Here is a 19,257-nt window from a genome sequence, read left to right on the forward strand (position 1 = left end):
TAAGGAAAATCAGGCCTTGAATAATAAGCTGGTAATAAATGTACTTTGCTTTTCACGTGTTTGTTGCCAATTTAACTAACTGCCCAGTTTGATTGTGATACTATATAGCAGTCTGAAATAAAAAGAATATGGCTTAATTTTATCTCCAGTAATGTGTACATGTGAGGAGAAGAGCATGGGATGTTTAGACTATGAGGCAGTTTTGTAAAGGCAAGAAAAATGTGAAAGTGAGTATGTGTTATAAAGTACCAAGAAGGCATTGATTTGACAGTTTCCTGTTACAAACAGGTATTTGACATGTATATTTCATGGTGCATGTTGTTCTTGCCAAGGAAGAGGCAGTTGTTTCCAAGGCCACCCTAAAAATTAAGAATTTTGTGCACTAGGAACTGCATATGATAATTTTTTCTGAGCAATGGATTTATCTGCTTTAAATGTGAAAGGACTGTAAGGGTATACAGACACTAAAAGTGACCTTTATTACGGTGAACTTTATTCTTTCTTGAATATTAATATTAATTGAATATTAATAGCCAAAAATTTGGCTATTTACATCACTTTTGGTTTTTTTAACCTGAGGACTGACTTTAATAAAGTCTTCAAATATGTACATGAAGAGAAAGAAATTGGGTAATAGAGTATTCTTTAGTGAATTTAGTGAAGTTTATCTCTATATAAGAGACAAGTCTTCTACAAAAAAAGAAAAATAAAAACTTCCTTTCCTTTCTTCTTGCTTAAAATAGGTACAAATTTACTGTGCGTCCTACTTTACCTAGCTCACATTCCCTAAAAATTCCCAGCCTGTGTGTCAGGTCATATAGTGAAGTTTCCATTCTCCGCTCTTAGATTTGGATTGCACTTGCCACATTAGTGCCCATGCTAATAAAAATGCTTCATTTTTATAAGTATTTAACATACATAAATAAATATAATTTTTATAGTACAGTTGCATTTTGCAGAATGATTACTGGTACATGCCAAACCTATGCTGAACTATTTTAGTGCTAGGATGAACACAGCTAAAGTAAGATAGTTAGATAAGAACTCTGACTACTGTCCTGTCCTGTCCTGTACATTCCTAACCTCTTATTTCTCCAAGTACAGTGCTAGTAGTTACTGTGCGAGGAACAAAGTGCTGCAAATAACATTTGGAACAGCAGTAGATGGGCAGGGAAAATCTATACATGACTCAGTGCAGCTAACATTGCTCTTAAAACATCAAATAAAACCAATTCAGTTAGGAACACACCAAATAGGCGAGGTGTGCACTTGCCTCTTGCAAAGTCATCCTTCTTCAAAAGAAAATTAGAACCAGTTCCCACTGGGGCCTGTCCGTGATGCTCAGCTAGCCCTGGGTCTTGCTCTTGAATGGGATAAATCACTTCCCCTTTCACACTTCATCACCAGTGCTCCCATTTCAGTAGGCAAGAGACCACAGCCAGAAATGTTAGTGCCCAAGCTCCCCATAAGAAAATGCAAAACTTCGTTCACTATGTCAGTGTACTTCTTTGTTTGAAAGTAACAGTATTTTTGGGCGTATGTGGCTACATATAGAGTATGTGTGTGCTAATGTACGTATGTGCTTAAATTATTATTATTTTTTATCTTATTTAAAGAGCTGGATTCAGCCACTGTTCTGTGCAGAATGAATCCGTAACCTCGTGGAGCTGGAGCACACAAATGTCTCGGAGAAGGGCAGCCGCTACACAAAGGCCCCATTGAGTGTGTGGGCAGACAGGAATGCCGGTACCCGGCAGCTCTCGGAAGAATGTTCTTTTGGCAGAAGCAGCCTTGCTAAAAATGAGGGGGAAAGATGAATTCAGAATGTAGCTGGCCTGCAATTGCAAAGTGATAAGAAAAGCTGGCTGTTCGACACAAGCTGCCAATTGCATATTCTGGGGCCTTGCTATTCTCAGTCCCTCCTACAGCCGTGGCCCTGACCAGTGTTTTGATATAGCACAAAGTGGCTGTTTATTGCTATTGACGGTTGAGGCCCATGGTCTGAAATGCAGTCTGTCAACAGAATGTAAGTGAACTTGGCATTTTAAAGCTCTGTTGCAGCAGAGGCTTAGTTTTCTTGGAGCTACCATGCAGCAGGACCGGTGTTGCAGTCCCCAGTTCAAACTGAAAATGTTGCACAGGAAGACGTATCATGTGAAGGTCAGCTTTACCTGAGATCCTGAGGGTTGTTTTATTCTTGTCAGCACAGTAAATATGTCTTGTCCTTGCATATTTGTTGCCTGTCAAAGGCTAGACTTTTAACTTCTTAAATTTAGTTCAGTATGCTCTGTATGGAAAAAAAGTCATTATCTGAGGCAAATGGCCTTCACATTAAAGTGAAATATAGCTGTATGTACAGTATACACTATTGTCACCAAAAGAGTAATCAAAATCTGTGTTAACTCTGTGTTGCACTGTAGATTTTTTCACTCTTTTGGGAAGTGATAGTTTCTACGATTTGCTAAGAAATCACATGTATTGTTTTCTATTGCTTCTGTAGGATCTTCAGGCAGAAATTGATGCTCATACTGACATCTTCCACAACCTGGATGAAAACGGGCAGAAAATCCTAAGATCCTTGGAAGGCTCTGATGATGCAGCCTTGTTGCAGCGACGGCTGGATAACATGAACTTCAGATGGAGTGAGCTTAGGAAAAAATCTCTAAACATTAGGTAGGACCCGAATGAAAAGCGAAAGCCCACAATTGGTGTGTAAGATGGAAAGGTGCCTTTTCCAGTGTAAGGGTTTAATTTTGTTTCTGATAGTGCTATTTTTATCCATTTTGAAATGATTTCTGCTATTTTGAATGTTAGCTTAATTTTGTAAAAAAGATTAGTTTTTTTGGTGTGGAAACGATAGTAGGGGATTAGGATTTGAGGCATATGATAAGGTTTTATAATTACAGAAGGAGAGATTAGCATGTTTAAACAGTAACTGTACCCTCTGTAAATGTAGGCTTTTTCTAGAGCTGTGTATGGCTTATCAATGAGTCATAAAAGAAAGCGATTAAACAACCTATATTTATGATAAGCTTTATTTCTAACGCTGCTATTTTCAGTGCAAAACTAAGAATAGCCTTACAAATGAGAAGATGCGTTATTTAAGATTTTGGCTTTTCTCTGGAGAGTGGACAGAATTCCCAACCAAAAGCCAGGGGTAAGAAGAAATCCATAGATGTCATGAGAGAAAGACTTCTCCTTGCAAGGAAAAATATAATAAATGGTAATGTTACAAAAGGTGAAGTGAAGGTAAAGGCTTCAATGGGCTGAACATTTCTTTTCAGAAGAAACTGTACGGGAAGCTTTTCTTCAAAAATATGTCTTTTACAATAGACAGCCCTGCTCCATTGCATTGAGTCTCAAGCACTTTTTCATTTGCTTGCTTGCTGTGTGTTGGTGGTAGTTCAGAGGGCAGCAAAAGGCAGGAGTGTTTTTCAAAGTAATGTATGAAATGTTAGCTTTTTTCAGCTCAGGCCCTGAGGGAGGTCAGTCTGTGTAATGACAAAAGCCGTCTTAGTAACATCAATCATTAAAAACAAATGAAGAATGTGAGGCTGAAAAGATATTAGTAGCTAAAGAAAAAAAGAAGACACATTCCTCCTTTTTTTCTGAGGAGGAAAAGAAAAGGGATATAACCCTTTAAAGTCTCTCTGAGACTTTTTCTCTTCAGATGCCTTTTACCCATGAACTTACCAAAATAAAAAGATGTTTGAGAAAAGAAAAACAGCAATTTGGGAAAATATCAGTAATTGAATATATGGGATTTTCTGTATTTCAGTTTTTGCCATTCATTGTAGTTCTGTCATTAATCAAGTGAAAGATAATAACCCTTGTTTTAAAAACCCTAGTTTTATCACAGTGATTTTTTGCATTAAACATCCTCTCTAAAATATTTGCTTTCAGTAAAAGGTTCAAGATGTTCAACAACATATTGATCAGGATAAGAAACAGGTCATACTTTTTAAAACATTTGATTTAAATATTATTGGCCACCTGACTGGATGAACAAGCTATTCTCAGTCACTAGGACCTATTTCTTTCTATCACTCAATATGGCATAGATTTCATCATGAGCAATGCTTACGCAGAAGAAGTACAAAAGCAGAAATATGAAATGTCCCACCTGTCCCACTTTATCTTCACTAAACAAGCCTCCTTAGTTTTCTTAAGTTTCAGACTGCTGGAGCAAGAAACCCATGCTCTCACTCAGTTTAGGTGAGGCACTCTTTTCTAAATCCGGTGCACTTCAGTTAGATAAAACAGATGATAGATATCAAGAGAAGCCAAGTTCACTTCCACTGCCACCCTTTTTTTCGTTCTGATTAGTCAATGCAGTTTACCCCAACAAACACTTTCTTTGTCTTAAAGACTTCATTTTTAAAACTAACTTCATATTATCTGTTTTGCCTACAGATGCTTGAACAAAACTATATGTACATGAGAGCGTGTGTATAATGTACACGACCGTATGCATATATATACATATATTCCCAAAGCTGAAGGAAGGGCAGAACAAGATGGGTTCTGGTGGGGGGCAGGTCAGAGCAGAGCAGTGGTCATGAAGCCTCTTGCTGTCTCTGGGTGCTAAGCTTTCCGTTTCTTACAGCAGGGCTGTGGAAGAATTGACGACCTTGGTGTTCGCCCCTTGTTGCTGCCCTTGTTTGGAGGAGGTGGAAGTTTGCATGTGGGGAGGATCAGTGTAGGAGACAGGAATTAACTTGATACAAAGACCTGTCCCCTTGACTGTGTCCTCTCCAAATCTCTGGACTGCTGTGCTCCTTGCTCTTGCTGTTTGTCCCACAACCACTCCACAACCGCCCTGCTCCCCCCGCAGCTTTCCAGGGCAGCCCGTGACTTGGTTGGATTGGATATCGCTGGGTCCATAGAGTATTTCAAAGAAATACCGCTGGCCTTGCCCTCAGCAATTCCTTGTTTTCATATCTAAAGCTAGTAGTACGGTCCACAAAAACGGGTCCCTGTTTATCACATTTCTTTATAGCCCATTCTATATGAAGTATAGAAGTAGGATTTTTTGCTATCAGAAAATATGTGACTTTATACGCAGTCTCTGAAAGTGCAGAGTAATGGTATGTAAACAAAGCTGGAAGTTAGACAGAAAAGAATGTGTTAAAATCTGTTTTTATTTGCTACAACATTTTGATGTTTTGCTGTTATATAATACTGCTTTTGGTTTGAACTACTAATAGAAATTCTTACAATACCAGAAAATGAATTAGGAATTTCTTCCCAACCAGCAATTAAACAAAAGCAGCATTTTTTGTATGTATTCATAAGTCTAGGAAGAGAAAATTTTAGTATGATTTATCTACATAAGCAAAGTTGAAGATTTGATCAATCCAGAGATGTTTCAGTCACGTATTTTCTCTACATATAAAGCAGTTGCTCAACACTTCATCTGAAGTATTTAAAAAAACACATTTGCGTGCGCATGCGCGCACGCGCACACATACACACACAGAGAAAACATTTAGAAGATCTTATGGCAGAGATCTTGTTTGTGTAACATAGTATTCTATCTTATAACTTCTTCAGTGATTTGATTAATTTTGTTCAAACCTCTCCTCAAATGGCACAAACATTTGTGTAGTTTAAGGTGATTCCCTTAGGTTTAACAATTTTCTCATGACTTATGGGGGAAAGGGAGGCATTGGGCCTTTTGAGTGAGCAACCACGTTGAATCCTATGGGAAGCAGAATGTTTTGTGTAATGGATTAGAGAAGTACCTGCTCTTCTGTGAGACAAAAACTAGTCTCTACATTATAGACAGTCTCTCATTATCCTGAGAGATGGGCAGGAGACTAGTGACATTGTACTAGTCCTGTATATATTTGAGACTTAGTCTCATACTAGTCCTGTATATAAAGAAAAAAAAAAAAAAAGATGGGAAAAGCAGGGATGTTTCAGGCGAGAACTGTGGAACTAAATTTAGGTTAGTGTTGCCAGAATCTGATTCAAAGCTACCGAAGCCACTCAAAAATCATTAAATTAATGAAACACTAGGATCCTTATGAGAAAATGAAATTTGTACATTTTTTTGTTTTCACTGTGCCTGAAAATATCTGATACTTAACACATGCTTTCAGGTCCCATTTGGAAGCCAGTACAGACCAGTGGAAGCGTTTACATCTCTCTCTTCAGGAACTTTTAGCATGGCTGCAACTGAAGGAGGATGAATTGAAACAGCAAGCGCCCATTGGTGGAGATCTTCCCACTGTGCAGAAACAGAATGATATTCACAGGGTATGATTTTTTCTGAATAATCTGTCCATGGTTGTGTGTTGTTTTGCAGGTTAGTGGTGCGTGAAATACTCCTTTTTAGAAAAAGTAAGATACCATTTAAAATACATTTCGGAGAAAAGAGAAAGTGACCTTTTTACATCAGAATAATAGATCAAAATTTTCAAACACAGCTTAGAAAATTAGATTGTTGGAGAATGGCATATTGACTATCAGCTGCTTGGCTTTTTTGGAGAGCAACACAATGTTTTCATATATTAATCATAGGCAGCTAGTTTTGATGGCTAGAACAAATGTAAATTTAATATTATTTCAGGAATAAAGAAGTAGTTCTGAAAATTTGGTATTTTTCTAACTCATGCATTTTAATTTCATGTGTACTTTTTGAAACCCTGTTTTGCCATGATATGATTTTTTTGAAACATTTGTGAAAACAGTAGCTAATATCAGTCCTAATGAAGAACTGTTTATATCATGAAACTATTATGATAATTGACTGTAATTATCTGCCTCATACTAGTTTCGTGAGGGAATCCTTATGGAATGGCCGTAGCAGAACATCATATGGGGACCGGTCTTCTGGAGTTCACACTAACCTTTGTGGCAAAAAAGAACCTGAATCCAACACTTGTAATGGCATTTTTTGAAAACCCACCAAATGAACAACCCCCAAATGAATGTAATCCTGCTGAATAAGTGTTCATACAAAGATTGACACATTTTTTGCAGGAAAGACATGCTTGAAGTGTTTATTTCTACGTTAAATATTAAGTTCATATCTGTCTTATGCTAACCCAATGTCTAGTTTCGAGTAAACCATTTTTAATTTACTATGCCTTTCCTTTGCAGTCTACTCAGCTCAGAATGTAAGACCAAGATTCTAGTTCCCGAGTGGTGTTTTTTTAGCAGTGCTGTAAAGTATCATGCATTAGGAAACGTAGTGTTCTGGTAAAATAAAGCTGAAGAATGCCTGAATGAACCAGTAAATAGGGGAGACACTTGTCCTGGGCAGACAGAATAAGGAGCCATGGGAAAGGGAATGGGGATAGTACGCCCAGCTTCAGCAACTCCAATTCTGTCTCTTACCAACCTCTTTAAATCTTATCTAATCCTCATGACAAGATTTCAGTTCCCTTAGTGGTAGCTTCTAATGTAAACTTTAATCCAGGAAGCACCAGTTGATAAGAAATGTCTATAACAGAAACCAGACATCAACCCTCTAGGACAGATGCTGATGCAGTGGGGAGTTGGAAATACAGCACTGGGAGTTATTTTTCAGAGAAATATATAAAATTAAGGACCTCACTGATAGAAAGAAGTTGTCCTCTCAAGTTTAAAAGGTAGATACATCTAGTAATTGGAACATAGAGGTATTTATACCATGTCATTTCTACACTATACATTATTCAATTTCTTGGAATTTACATGGATATACCATTATATCCCTCCCCTCCTTCTTCCACATGTGCCTTTTGGTAAAATAATCACATCGTAAGACTTTTTTTCTTCCTCTTTGGTAATAAAATATACTTCACTGTAACATCTAAAAAGTCAATTTGAGCAAATGGGTTTTCTATTGAATAATTTAAATTGTCAAAGTCAGATGACTTGGGCCTGGGAGAAGAGTGTATCCCAAAGCCAGCAGTCATCCTCTCAAAATGTTCTGCTGCATATATGTAACTTTCAATTTCTGAAACTTGCCATAAAAGGCATTGTTCCTGAAGTTCCCAAATTTCTCATTTCAGAGCCGCATGGAGAAGTCTGAAGTCTGGAATTGTACCATAAAATGAAACCAAAACTTAAATATGTACATTTTCTCCATTCATCAGTAGCTGTATTACAGATATTGCTGTAGTAGATTGTCCCACCTCATCCCGAAGGAGACATTTATGAGCAAATAGTAAGAAAATCAAGTTTAGAAAGAGAGCATGGCATATCTTGCTGCTTTAAGTTACCGGGAACCCTGGGGTTGTGAAAAGTCCAGAAATACTGTATGCAACCAGACCTGGCTTTTGGCAGAGGCCAATGGGCGTTTGTTCACAGTAGCAGACTGATGGAAGTAGTGGCAACATGGTTCCTCAAGGGACCATCTTCACCTGATGGCCGAGAATGCCAAAGTGAAGGTTTTCTTTTCTAAGAAAATATAATGCTTTGTTGCAAGGGGTGGCATAGTCCCATTTTTTAGCTCTCCCCTCTACTTACTGCTCAAGCAATTTAGAAAGAAGTCATATATACGGTGCATGTTTCTCAAAACTTTACTTAGGACTTTCGCTATTATCACAGAAACGGTGAGGCCAAAACGTCCAAGACTTTATGGAGCACCACTTTGCTTCCTTACCTTTCCCCCTCGAAAGGCTAAGATGTATGAAGTGCTTGAGTTCTGTTTTAGCCAGCTGGCTGCAGGAAGTAGCATAAAGCGGTTGTAAAATCATAAAGCTTATCCAGGCCATCAGGATTCAGGAAACAACGTAGATGTTGTCTTAACTCAACATGACATCAATTCAAACTCTTTATCCAAAGACAGTGGTGGAGCTAAGGCAAGGATTTTTTGAGTAACTGCAATAACGCTCTTCCCATTTGAACCATATTTGAATAATTGAAAACATTACATTTCCTCCTAGAGCAAAGAAATCATTTTTTCATCTAGATAAGTTAATTCTTGTAAAAATTTCATATTGGATGTTGCCCTATAGGCTTTTCAGAAAGTTCCCAGAATTCATCATTAAGGTAGCAAGACATCAATGATGGACTAAGTGATCTCTCTGTCACTCATCTATCAGTTGAAGTGTTTAAAACTGTTGGGGATGAAAAGTAGTACATGGAAGTAAGGCACCATAAATAGGTACAAAGTGACTTTACAAAATAGGTCTGCTTCTCCCTTTTCCATTTTGCTTATCTTCTCTCCCACATGCAGATATATACAGACGGAAATCTTTGGTCGCAACATCTAATCATTTCTTTTTATCAAAGCTAGAACATTTTAGTTCTTTTTAAAAACACAGCTTCTTTCCTTTTCCGATGCTGCAGGACTTTTGTAGTTTAATGTGAGGCCTTTCTAGTTGTAGGTGTTCTGAATCCCTGTGGAAGAAAGAAGAAAATATAACCCTTGAAATTAGGTCACCCTGTCTACCCTTCAAAGATGTCTTACAGAGAAGGAGGGAAGGATGATCAGTACAGAACTCTACCAACTTCATGTTGTCTTTGACAAAAGCTGTACTGGCAGCTTAGGATTTTTCTACTATATTTTTCCTAGACACTATGGACTTTCTGTTACTCTAAAAGTTTCCTTTTAGAGAAGCAGACATACAAAGGCTGTGTCCAAATGAATACTTAGCTTGTTTCTGAACTTCAGAAAACTGCTGTTAAAACAGGTTGTACCTCAAATGTAAAAGTCTCTAGCTTACTTAAAACTGGATCCTAGTACTGGAAATACGGTCTTTCCAGAGTGTTGGACAACTGCTCAAGACTAAAGTTTAGCTCTCAGTGTGTTGGCTATGAAAGTAAAGAGTAGCTGAAGTTTTGGTCTTGAGAAAGAGAATCTGCTGATTGTTCATTTTTTTTCTCCTGAATCTCAGTTCTGGAAATCAGTCTTCAATAAACAAGCTAAATCTTTACCTCCTCTGCCCAACCTTTTAAATGGTCCAAACTTCCAGCTTTGGTCTTTCTATCTCAGTACAATGCCCATCTCTCTGTGAAGATGTTTGGTCTTTTTTTCATGGCCCGGAAAAGTTGGAAATCAACCCAGGTAAGTTCCTGTTCGGAGAAGAGAAAACCCCTCAGCAGGGGAACCTTATGTGTAAGCTGTGTAACTCATTGCCTTTGATAAAAGGAATGATGAATGCAAACAAAATTTTATACCTTTTTCTCAAGCAATATTACAAGCTGATTTTTATTCCTTAAAGGATACAATTTAAAAATGTTTTCTACCAAGTTTTAACCTCTCTTTCTTTCAGAAGACCATTTAGAATACCTCAGAAATTCACAGCAGAGATAAAAAGAAGTAGGTTCTTTACTTCAGAGTGCTACTGGTTGCCAAGATTCACTTTAAACATTTTAAGAGAAGTATTCACATGAAAGTTGCCAATGCTTGAATCTATGCCGGAAGAAAGCTTGAACTCAACTGAGAAAAAGATATCCATGTAGTCAGAGTCCTCGTTCCATTAATAATGTGATGCACTATTTAGGCAAGGCACTTTGGAATTTGTCCCCACCACACCCACATAATCACTCTTTGTTTTAACTTCATATATGTATTCAATTTTTTGATTGATTTTTGGCATCTGAAAAAACCTGTCGTTTCTGTGCCAAAATCTTAGAATGTGGTGGTGGTTTTTTTAATCAATAATCAAAAATACTCCCGTTCAGCAAAATATTATTTTTTGTCTTGCAATTTGCTTTGCTTTATTAAGACTCATAGTACATTTTATTGAAATCATATTAATAACTGCGTATATGTTATTGCTGCTACTCAGTTTCCTGGACTGTAGCTTAGGCACCAGGTAGATAGTCTGCTTTTTCTTTTGTTCTCTTAAGAATTGCCATGCCTTCTGTGCAGTGATTGTATTAACAGCATAAATAACATTTATGAATACACAAGTTAATTATTAAAAAATCCCTGGAAAACCTTTCACATGAAATCTATAGAAGCAGTGCCTAAGAAGGAGTACAATGCCTGATTGAAAACAGTTATCTATTCTGGTGGCATAGCTGGTATCTGCTTTTTAAAGTTAAGGTCAAAACCCATTTTCAGAAAGCCTTCTGTTTGGGAAACATGCTAAATTCATTTAACTGCACTCTTTCTCCATAAAATCCATTACAACTAAAAACATCTGCTTCTATAATAGCAGATATTAATGCTAGTTTTACTAATGCAACCCTGTTTTCTCATTATATTTTCGTCTTTCAGTTTAAACAATGTGCTTCTCCGTCTGAAGAGATTTAGAGACACCCATGAGGGGCTAGTGGAGATCTGAGATAAGCTGATCAATATATGGATTATTTAAATGGTGGACAGAATGCCATAATTGCTGTAGCGTTGATGACAAATAGAGAAGCTTACATAAAGCAGGTTACTTGTTTTTTGTCGGGTCATATATTATGCATGTTCAATTTCCTCTACAGTCACCACAAAGTTTGGAAGAAGTTCAGGAATTCAATAAAATTAGCATGAAATCGTTAGCTGTAAATTAGAATTTGTTTAAGCTGATTCTGTTATCAATAGTGGTCTGCTTGTTATAGAGATGTATTTGTCAGGGCTTGAGGAAGGTAAATTCATTTTTTCTAAAAGAGGAGAAAATGTAATTTATTGCTGCTTGTGCTCTTTTGTGGTAGCGTGAACAAATTTCACCTAAAAAAAACAGTAAAATGGTGAGAATGTCTTTTGGAATGGGATAGTGTAAGATGGACATTCATTACTTTGAATGCTGTTCTGTGCTGCCTAAGACTGTTTCAGACTCATATATTTTTTTTAATTCTCTGCTTTTTTATTTCTTATACTGAAATATATTTAACTCTGTAGAATTCACAGTTCATGGGGGAGCATTTTAAGTTAGGCTACTTGAGCTGCAGAGCTGCTGTACTCTAGTAGGACAGAGTGTGTAATGTGAAGTGGTCACAAAAGCTAATTGAAAGAATAGATTTTCCTTGCTTAGAGGCATGAAAAAGCCTCGTTATATTTCTTTGTTCCATTGTACTTTATGCAAGAATCAAGTATGAACTCTAAAAATTTCTAAGTCTAAAAATATCTAAGTTAAGCAATCTTACTTCTGGAGTAACCTGATTCCAGTTTTACGCAGAACATTGTCCAGTGAGAGTTTTCTTGTAATATACAGTACTGTTCTTTCTTTGTAGAAGTCAAAACATTGATGCTTACAAGTGAACATTTTTTAAAACATTTATCACAGACATTCATCAAGTAATAGATTCCTGTGTGATAGTAGATATTCTCTGTGAAAGGATCCTGGTCCCATTGATGTCCGTGACACAAAATTAACATTTTTCGCTATGTTTCCTTCAAGAAAGCACAGTTTGCTAAATGTTTTTCCTGACTTTGTAATTAAGAACCTTATGGCCTGTTCTTGAGCACTTATTAAACAGTTTATTTAAATATTTGTAATAGTATAATGTAGTTATTTGCTTCAGTTTACTTACTTGAAATGTATTAAGAATTTTTACCTGCAAATGTTAACATTATAAACTTCAGGTGTTATTTTTAGTCCTGTTAGGTGTTTTCTGTACCTAGCATTCACTATCAAATATAATTTGAAGTGTAATGAACTTTTTCATACTGAATTTATGATCTTTCATTCGTTTGCATAGTAACCCAAATTTTGTTTAATAATTAACTAAATTGGTGAATTTATTATGTACGAAGTCTGTATAATTCCTGTGTTGTAAAAAGAGTTTTCTAGTCCCTAATCCTCATGAAATATGGCTCTCCTTTTTGCAGTATTATTTTGTATATTACACTGCACTATTACTTTCTCATGTTTTACTACTCTGTTGCTTGAAAACAGTATACCTTCAGTTTTGTTTTGTAAACAGAGAAGAAAATTTTGGAATAAAACAGTGTAAAACAAGATAAAGATAAAGATAAATTCAATAGAACATGCCAAAAACTGTACAACTCTTAGGCCAGCTCTTTTCTGCATAATAGTGCAGCCAACATTTTGGATTCAGAATCATAAAATCGTGTATTGTGTATCATCATATTCACATATCATATGTAGAATCATACTTTCTTTTAAAGAAGAAAAGAGCGCACTGAAATTGTTCCAAAGAAACTTCTGTGTGAGAGAGTGCAGAACTGTCTTCACCTACCAACTCACATTTTGAATAAAACTGAGATTCATATCGTCTCCTATTCTTTATGTCATTGTGTATAATTTCTGTAGCCTACTGAAACTTTAAGTACAACCTTGACAGTTTCACTGATGGACATTTTAAAAACAGGGAATAGAACAGAGATAGTAGGAGTTGTTGCTGGAGAAAGAAAAATGCAAATAGGAAACACAAAAATAGACAAGAAAGAAGACAGGTGCCAAAAAGCATGACAGGAAAGGATGAGAGACAAAAGGGAGAAACAGAGTTGGCTTGGAAAGGGAGCAGAATTTACTACTGAGCAATGTTAAATGCAAAGTTATGGAAATCATTAAAAAATACAAAAGACTAATTTCTGCCCTTTGATTTTTATGCATGTTTCCCACCAAAATTACAGCCAGCTCTGTGGTAGATTTAGGCTAGACTCTTTCTAAATTATCGCTTTGGCCTTGATTCTTCATTTCAGAAATCTCCTCAGTTCATTCAACTTTGGAAAAGCTGCAGCTACATCAGTAACAGCAAGGAGAGGATATGCTGGATTTTTTTTTTTTTTTTTTTTTTTCTCACTGTTAAAGGTTAGCGTGGCAGTATCCACAGATCCCTTTTTTTCCCACTTATGATATAGTAGTTGCCAGCAGCAGTAGCAAAGTGCTAGCTGTGAGACGCATTGGATTTTCCATCTCACTGAGGGAATTCTCTCTCTCAAGAAGCATTCACTATGCCAGTGCTGTTCAATACAGAACCAGCTGAAGCCTTGTCCCTTCCAGCTAGGTTTTGGAGTTTGACTCTGACGTTAATCAGCCAAGGGGTCCCTCTCACAGTGAACGATTTAATCAGCAACCTTGGGTTCTTTGTAACATGCTACCAATATAGTCACATTTCAGGTTAATCAAAACCTGAAGATTATCTCCTTTACATTTTTTTTTGGCAACTACTTACAATAACACACTTGGAAGCTGTGGTTGGAAATGTCGTTCTTAAACTGACAAAAACAAGGGCTAGCACTCAGTATTTCATTATGTATCCATTTACGATATTTTTATTTCATCTCACAGACTTTCAAGAGGGAGCTGAAAACAAAAGAGCCTGTTATCATGAGTGCACTTGAGACCGTGCGAATGCTTCCAGCAGAGCAGCCTGTCGAGGGACTGGAGAGCCAAGAGCCAAGAGGTAATTGAAGAAAGCTCTAAGAACGCACTGCTAGGAAGTTCAGTGATGACCAACAGTGATTAAACAAATTCTGCTTGTCTCTGTGAGAGCAGTCCTTATGCACTCCAAGCTGAATCCCAGTATTCAGAAACCGAGCTAAAAATATAGATGAAAGAAACCCTTAGTGATCCTTCCAAACGCTGCAGAACTAAATAGATATGCATATTTATAACTAGATACTGAAACTGGCTTTAAACCTTCTGGGCCCCTTCTGGGCCTCTATGTAACTGTAGAGCTATCTGAGGCCTAAAAGCTGACTGAAGAAAGCTGAAGTTTAACCTAAAATTCGAATTGTAGTTTAAGCTACAGAAGCACGCAGTTGGTTTAGAAACTGTGTATCAGGTGTCAAGCAGATCAAAAGTGTGTGTTGAATCTTGAGGGACCAATTCAGCAAAGGTCCTGGATCCACTCAGCTCTAGCAAAAGGTTCACATTGGTTAATGTTTAGGTGTGTGCAGAACTATTTTGCTGAATCAGGATAGAGCTGACAAACATGCAAGGTGTAGTGGAAAGTTGAAAAATGCATTTAAGTGCTCTTAAATGCATATTTGGGTGGTCTGTATTCCAGAAAGACTTAAATTTGTTGAGGGATTTTCAAATTAGTGTACGTTAGTGAAATAAGCTGTCTTTGGTTGTGAATAGTTTGTTACTGAGCTCTGAACTTCTTAGTCTCACCCAGATGGAAGTTATTTATCTTTTAAGACAGAATATGCCCTAAAAGCCTATTGAATTTCACATTTAGAGCTATCACCTGAGGAAAGGGCCCAGAATGTCGCTAAACTTCTCCGGAGGCAAGCAGATGAGGTCAGAGGGGAGTGGGATAAGCTGAATCTAAATTCTACTGATTGGCAAAAGAAGATAGATGATGCCCTCGAAAGACTGCAGGGGCTTCAAGAGGCAATGGATGAACTGGACCTGAAACTACGCCAGGCTGAAGTGTTCAAGGGATCCTGGCAGCCAGTTGGGGATCTGCTAATTGACTCTCTGCAGGATCACTTAGAAAAAGTCAAGGTATGTTTCAGTATAACAGTATTTTTGAGCATAAAATGGAATTGACTGATTCATTGCATGACCCCAAAATTGGAGGGTAACCTTCCTCATTACACTGTTTTACATTAAAAAAGAAAGAAAATATAAAGAGTTTTATAATTTCTGCAATTAAATTGGAATGGAATCAAAATTGAGAATGTATTTTGATAATATAGGTAAAAAAAACCACTAAAGGAATGTGTAAATACCCTCAGCACACTTACTATTAACTCAGGAAGTACAGAGTTAGGATTAAAGAAATCGAAATAGAGTAGATAGATAGGAGAATATATGGTAAAGGCATACAAAATTAATTCCTTCCTTTATTATACTTTGGAAGCATGACTAGTGCATAATTGTGTCTGTAGTCATAGAGTAGATTTTAAATAAAGAATATGATTTTATTGCTGTTCTGTCACACTGTGGATATTTTCTGTCTGTCCTAACAGACAAATTGACCTCATACTCCAGATAGTTTCAAAAAATGAAATATCTGGAAAAAGTGTCATTATTTTCTGTAACTTAATGCTTATCTTTTTTCAAGGGTTGTTTCGTAAAATCATTGCTTGTTGAGAAACTTGTGAGGACTTGTCCTCTTTCAGCATGACTGCCATGGCCAGACTTTGTCAATACCACAGGAATCCCTTCAACTAAAGCACAGTAGAGGTGGTTGCCATTTTGGTAAGAACAAAGTGCCTCTGTTCCATTCACGTCAATGGGAAATGTCAGTCATTTTGAAAGAGACCTGCACTGACTATTATTTTCTCTACTAGAACATTGGGATATAAGGAAGAGGAAACAGAATGACTAATGGCAAAAAAAAAGAAGAAAAAAAAAAGCTTTTAAAAATCAAATGTAGTTTATACAAAAAAAAAAAGTCTTTAAGTTTTAATTACATAGAAAGTTTAAGGTGTCCTGTGCAAATAGTGTGCAGGACAAATAAAGTACTTGGTACTGATCAACAGTTAGCTGCAAAATCTGTTTTTCTTCATTTAAGCTCATAAATGAACAGAATAGATCTATTTATAAATTCTCAGAAAATGCCTTCTATTATACCCATGGAAATCTTTTTGTGATTTTGAAAAAGATGTTCTCAGTTCTTCTTAGGTAACAGAAAAATTGAATCTCTGATATTACTAGAAAACACAGCATGTTGCTTAATTCTAAAGCTGTGACCATAATGATTGACTCCATAATTATAGTGCGGAATCCTGCTACAGTTCAGAAGAAAACAATATCTGTCATACTAACAGAATAAAATTCTAATAATGGCCATGATAAAAAGGAAACTTAAAGCTTATGAAATCCCAAGGTAATATCTAATGATAGATTTCTGTTTACTCCTTTTGAAGTCTTAATATTAGGGACAGGCAGAAACCAAAAATTTTGTTTCAAGATTTAACATTAGACCTACCACCTATCCCCTGATTTTGGTCTCATTTGAACCATATTTACCTAAAATATATATGTATATTGGCCCTAACAAGAGATTTTATTCCATAAGACCACCAGTTAAATGATAAATGAAAAAAGCATACAGAATATTTTCCGGTCCTTAGAAGCTATAACTTTTCATATCGTATTTGACAATTACAGTATACTTAAGTGATACTGTACTTCCATCAGCTTCTGAGTGATGATGATTGATACAGCTTGGGTAATGTGAGAATGCAGTAGGCCAAGGGTTGAAGAATATTAACTGTCTGAAAAGTACAGTAACTGTCTCAAAATGAGTTGCCTAGAGGCTATTTATTGCTCTAAAGAAATGCAGTTCCAACATAGGTACTAAAGACAGATGCATATACTAGCTGGGCAATGTAATCATATTTTTTAAGTGAATAACCAACAGGAAAGCTATAATTGTGTCTGCAGTTTGAAACCTCTCCTCATAGATTAATGCCAATAAATTAATGTATATTTAGGTTTTACCTCACTCATTTATTTGTATTTATGACATCTTTATTTTTTCTTAGAGTGAACTATGTTTTTAAAAAGTTACAAATCATGAACCATTATTTCTGTAACTCGAAAATACGGTATGTGCTTCCCTTAAAAGTTTTCATGTTTGCATTTCATTTAAATAAGTACAAAGTAGCTAGGGTATAGGAACTTAGATCTTGATCCTTTACATTCTTAGCATATCGACCTAAATGTACAAATATTTAAAATACACCCACAACAGTAGTCTTAGTTGTTGGCTTTAAATTTTTCAAAACTTGAAAAAGAGGGCTTAATGTGCAGAATATTTATCTGTGACAGGAGCAAAAAAATATGATTCTAGCCCATTATTTATGTTGGATATAATTGCTGGATAGTTGGTTCATTTCTGGTTTATTCATTGTCTTGTTAAGTTCAGTTGTCACCGTTATTACTATCTCGATGATCAAATGTAGTCAGATTTTCATTTTTCCCCTTATTTTGTTAAAATGAAACCCAAACAATTAGGAGTTTATATTTTATGTTTTGTTTCCACAGCTATCAAAGATGTAAGAAAGGGATTTTATTTTGGCTACTTCTGTGCACAAGAAGCTAAAACGAATCAAGGCCTTTCTACAAAATATAATGTGTATTTATTTCGTTCACAAGATATTAACAACTACATTTAAAAAAAGCTTTCAATAACAGTGGTACACTCATAGTTACTTGGATAGGCAAAATTGTTGCTTTGAGAGGAGCATCCGTTACCATAGTGCCATTTCTCACTGTTTTCTTCAGTGGTAGTTACTGGAGCTGTCAAGGTCATGGTGTGATGTCAAAGCTATAACATACCACACAAGAACTCATCCTTCGTCATGTGTTAGTTGTATTATACAAGACAGAAGTTCCTAGGGCCTAGCTATTTTATACCTATTTAAGTTGAAATGCAAACATGAAATATTTTAAGGGAAACTGTAATCAGTGTATTCTTCAGAGGTTTCTGCTTCTCTGTCCTGTTTTCTCTGTTATTGTCCTTCTTTCCTTCTCCCATGTGGATAATCTTATCTGCAAACTGAAATGCGACTTAAACTTTCGTAATGATACACATCTCTCTCTCTTTCACTTTCTCTATTCCAAGCATATTTTTCTGTCCATTTAAATCCAGACATTGTCACATAACTGTCTGAAAGTCATCTCTAACCCAAATGAATCTATTAATTGCCCCCTCATGTCCTTTGGCTGATCATTTTGATTGTAGCTGAGATCATATTTTAGGCATGACCTTGAATTTCTGCTTCTCTCTATGGTGATGTTTGTCGGTCAATACCATAAAATTCTCTCCTTCGGACTGACTAGAGCACTTAGGCTGACATCACACCACTTCTCAGTCATTACATGAAGCTTTTCCTGGTCTTCTCAGTAATGCAGTAATATCTCCCTCATCCATTCGGTACGCTCTTATTTGAAAAACAACCTTTCCTCTCTTTCTCCAAAAAAACACCCTCTTTCGCTCTGCTAGCAGCCAAAACCATGATTATGGTTATGCTGCTATTGTGCAACGATCATTGGATGTCTGTAGCCTCAGATATCTATAGTCTATCTGTAGGCATCTGCTGAGAAATATTGATAAGAAATGATGCTGTTTTCACAGGAGTCCTCTGAAGAAGTTTTTGGTTTTGACACGTCTAGGCTCAGAGAAGTCCTTTAAAAACTAGAAGCTGCTATTTTGGGGTGCTATACCCAGAATTTTGTGACTGTGAAGGCAATGTAATTTTAATGCTACAGCTTATTTATTAGTAAAGGTAGTTTAGCTACTCCAACATGCTAATGAGAACACAGTGCAAAGCAATTACATATGCTATCATATCACTATTGGCATAAAATTGCTTCAGTTATTAGCAATTCACTTTTCAGACGTGCACAACACTGTAAGTGAATAGCAGAGCCTTTAGACTCTACGGAGGAACAGAGCTCCTTTCTGAAATTTTTTCGGCCCCTGTAAAATAAATAGAGTCAAGAGTAGGAG

General features: G+C 36.4%; 1 protein-coding gene across 9 annotated transcripts in view; it reads left to right on the forward strand.

Annotated features, from left to right (window-relative positions):
* The window catches only part of DMD (dystrophin), a 1,316,184-nt gene that overhangs the window by 1,105,195 nt on the left and 191,732 nt on the right, over window positions 1-19,257 (forward strand). For all 9 annotated transcript variants that reach the window (XM_026096811.2, XM_064497835.1, XM_064497804.1 and 6 more), the window contains 4 exons: window positions 2,501-2,673; window positions 6,105-6,261; window positions 14,133-14,247; window positions 15,028-15,296. In XM_026096811.2, coding sequence (XP_025952596.2) covers window positions 2,501-2,673; window positions 6,105-6,261; window positions 14,133-14,247; window positions 15,028-15,296 — 714 coding nt within the window. The remainder of the gene's footprint in view (window positions 1-2,500; window positions 2,674-6,104; window positions 6,262-14,132; window positions 14,248-15,027; window positions 15,297-19,257) is intronic.

The sequence above is a fragment of the Dromaius novaehollandiae genome, chromosome 1, assembly GCF_036370855.1.
Source record: "Dromaius novaehollandiae isolate bDroNov1 chromosome 1, bDroNov1.hap1, whole genome shotgun sequence".
Classification (NCBI taxonomy): Eukaryota; Metazoa; Chordata; class Aves; order Casuariiformes; family Dromaiidae; genus Dromaius; species Dromaius novaehollandiae.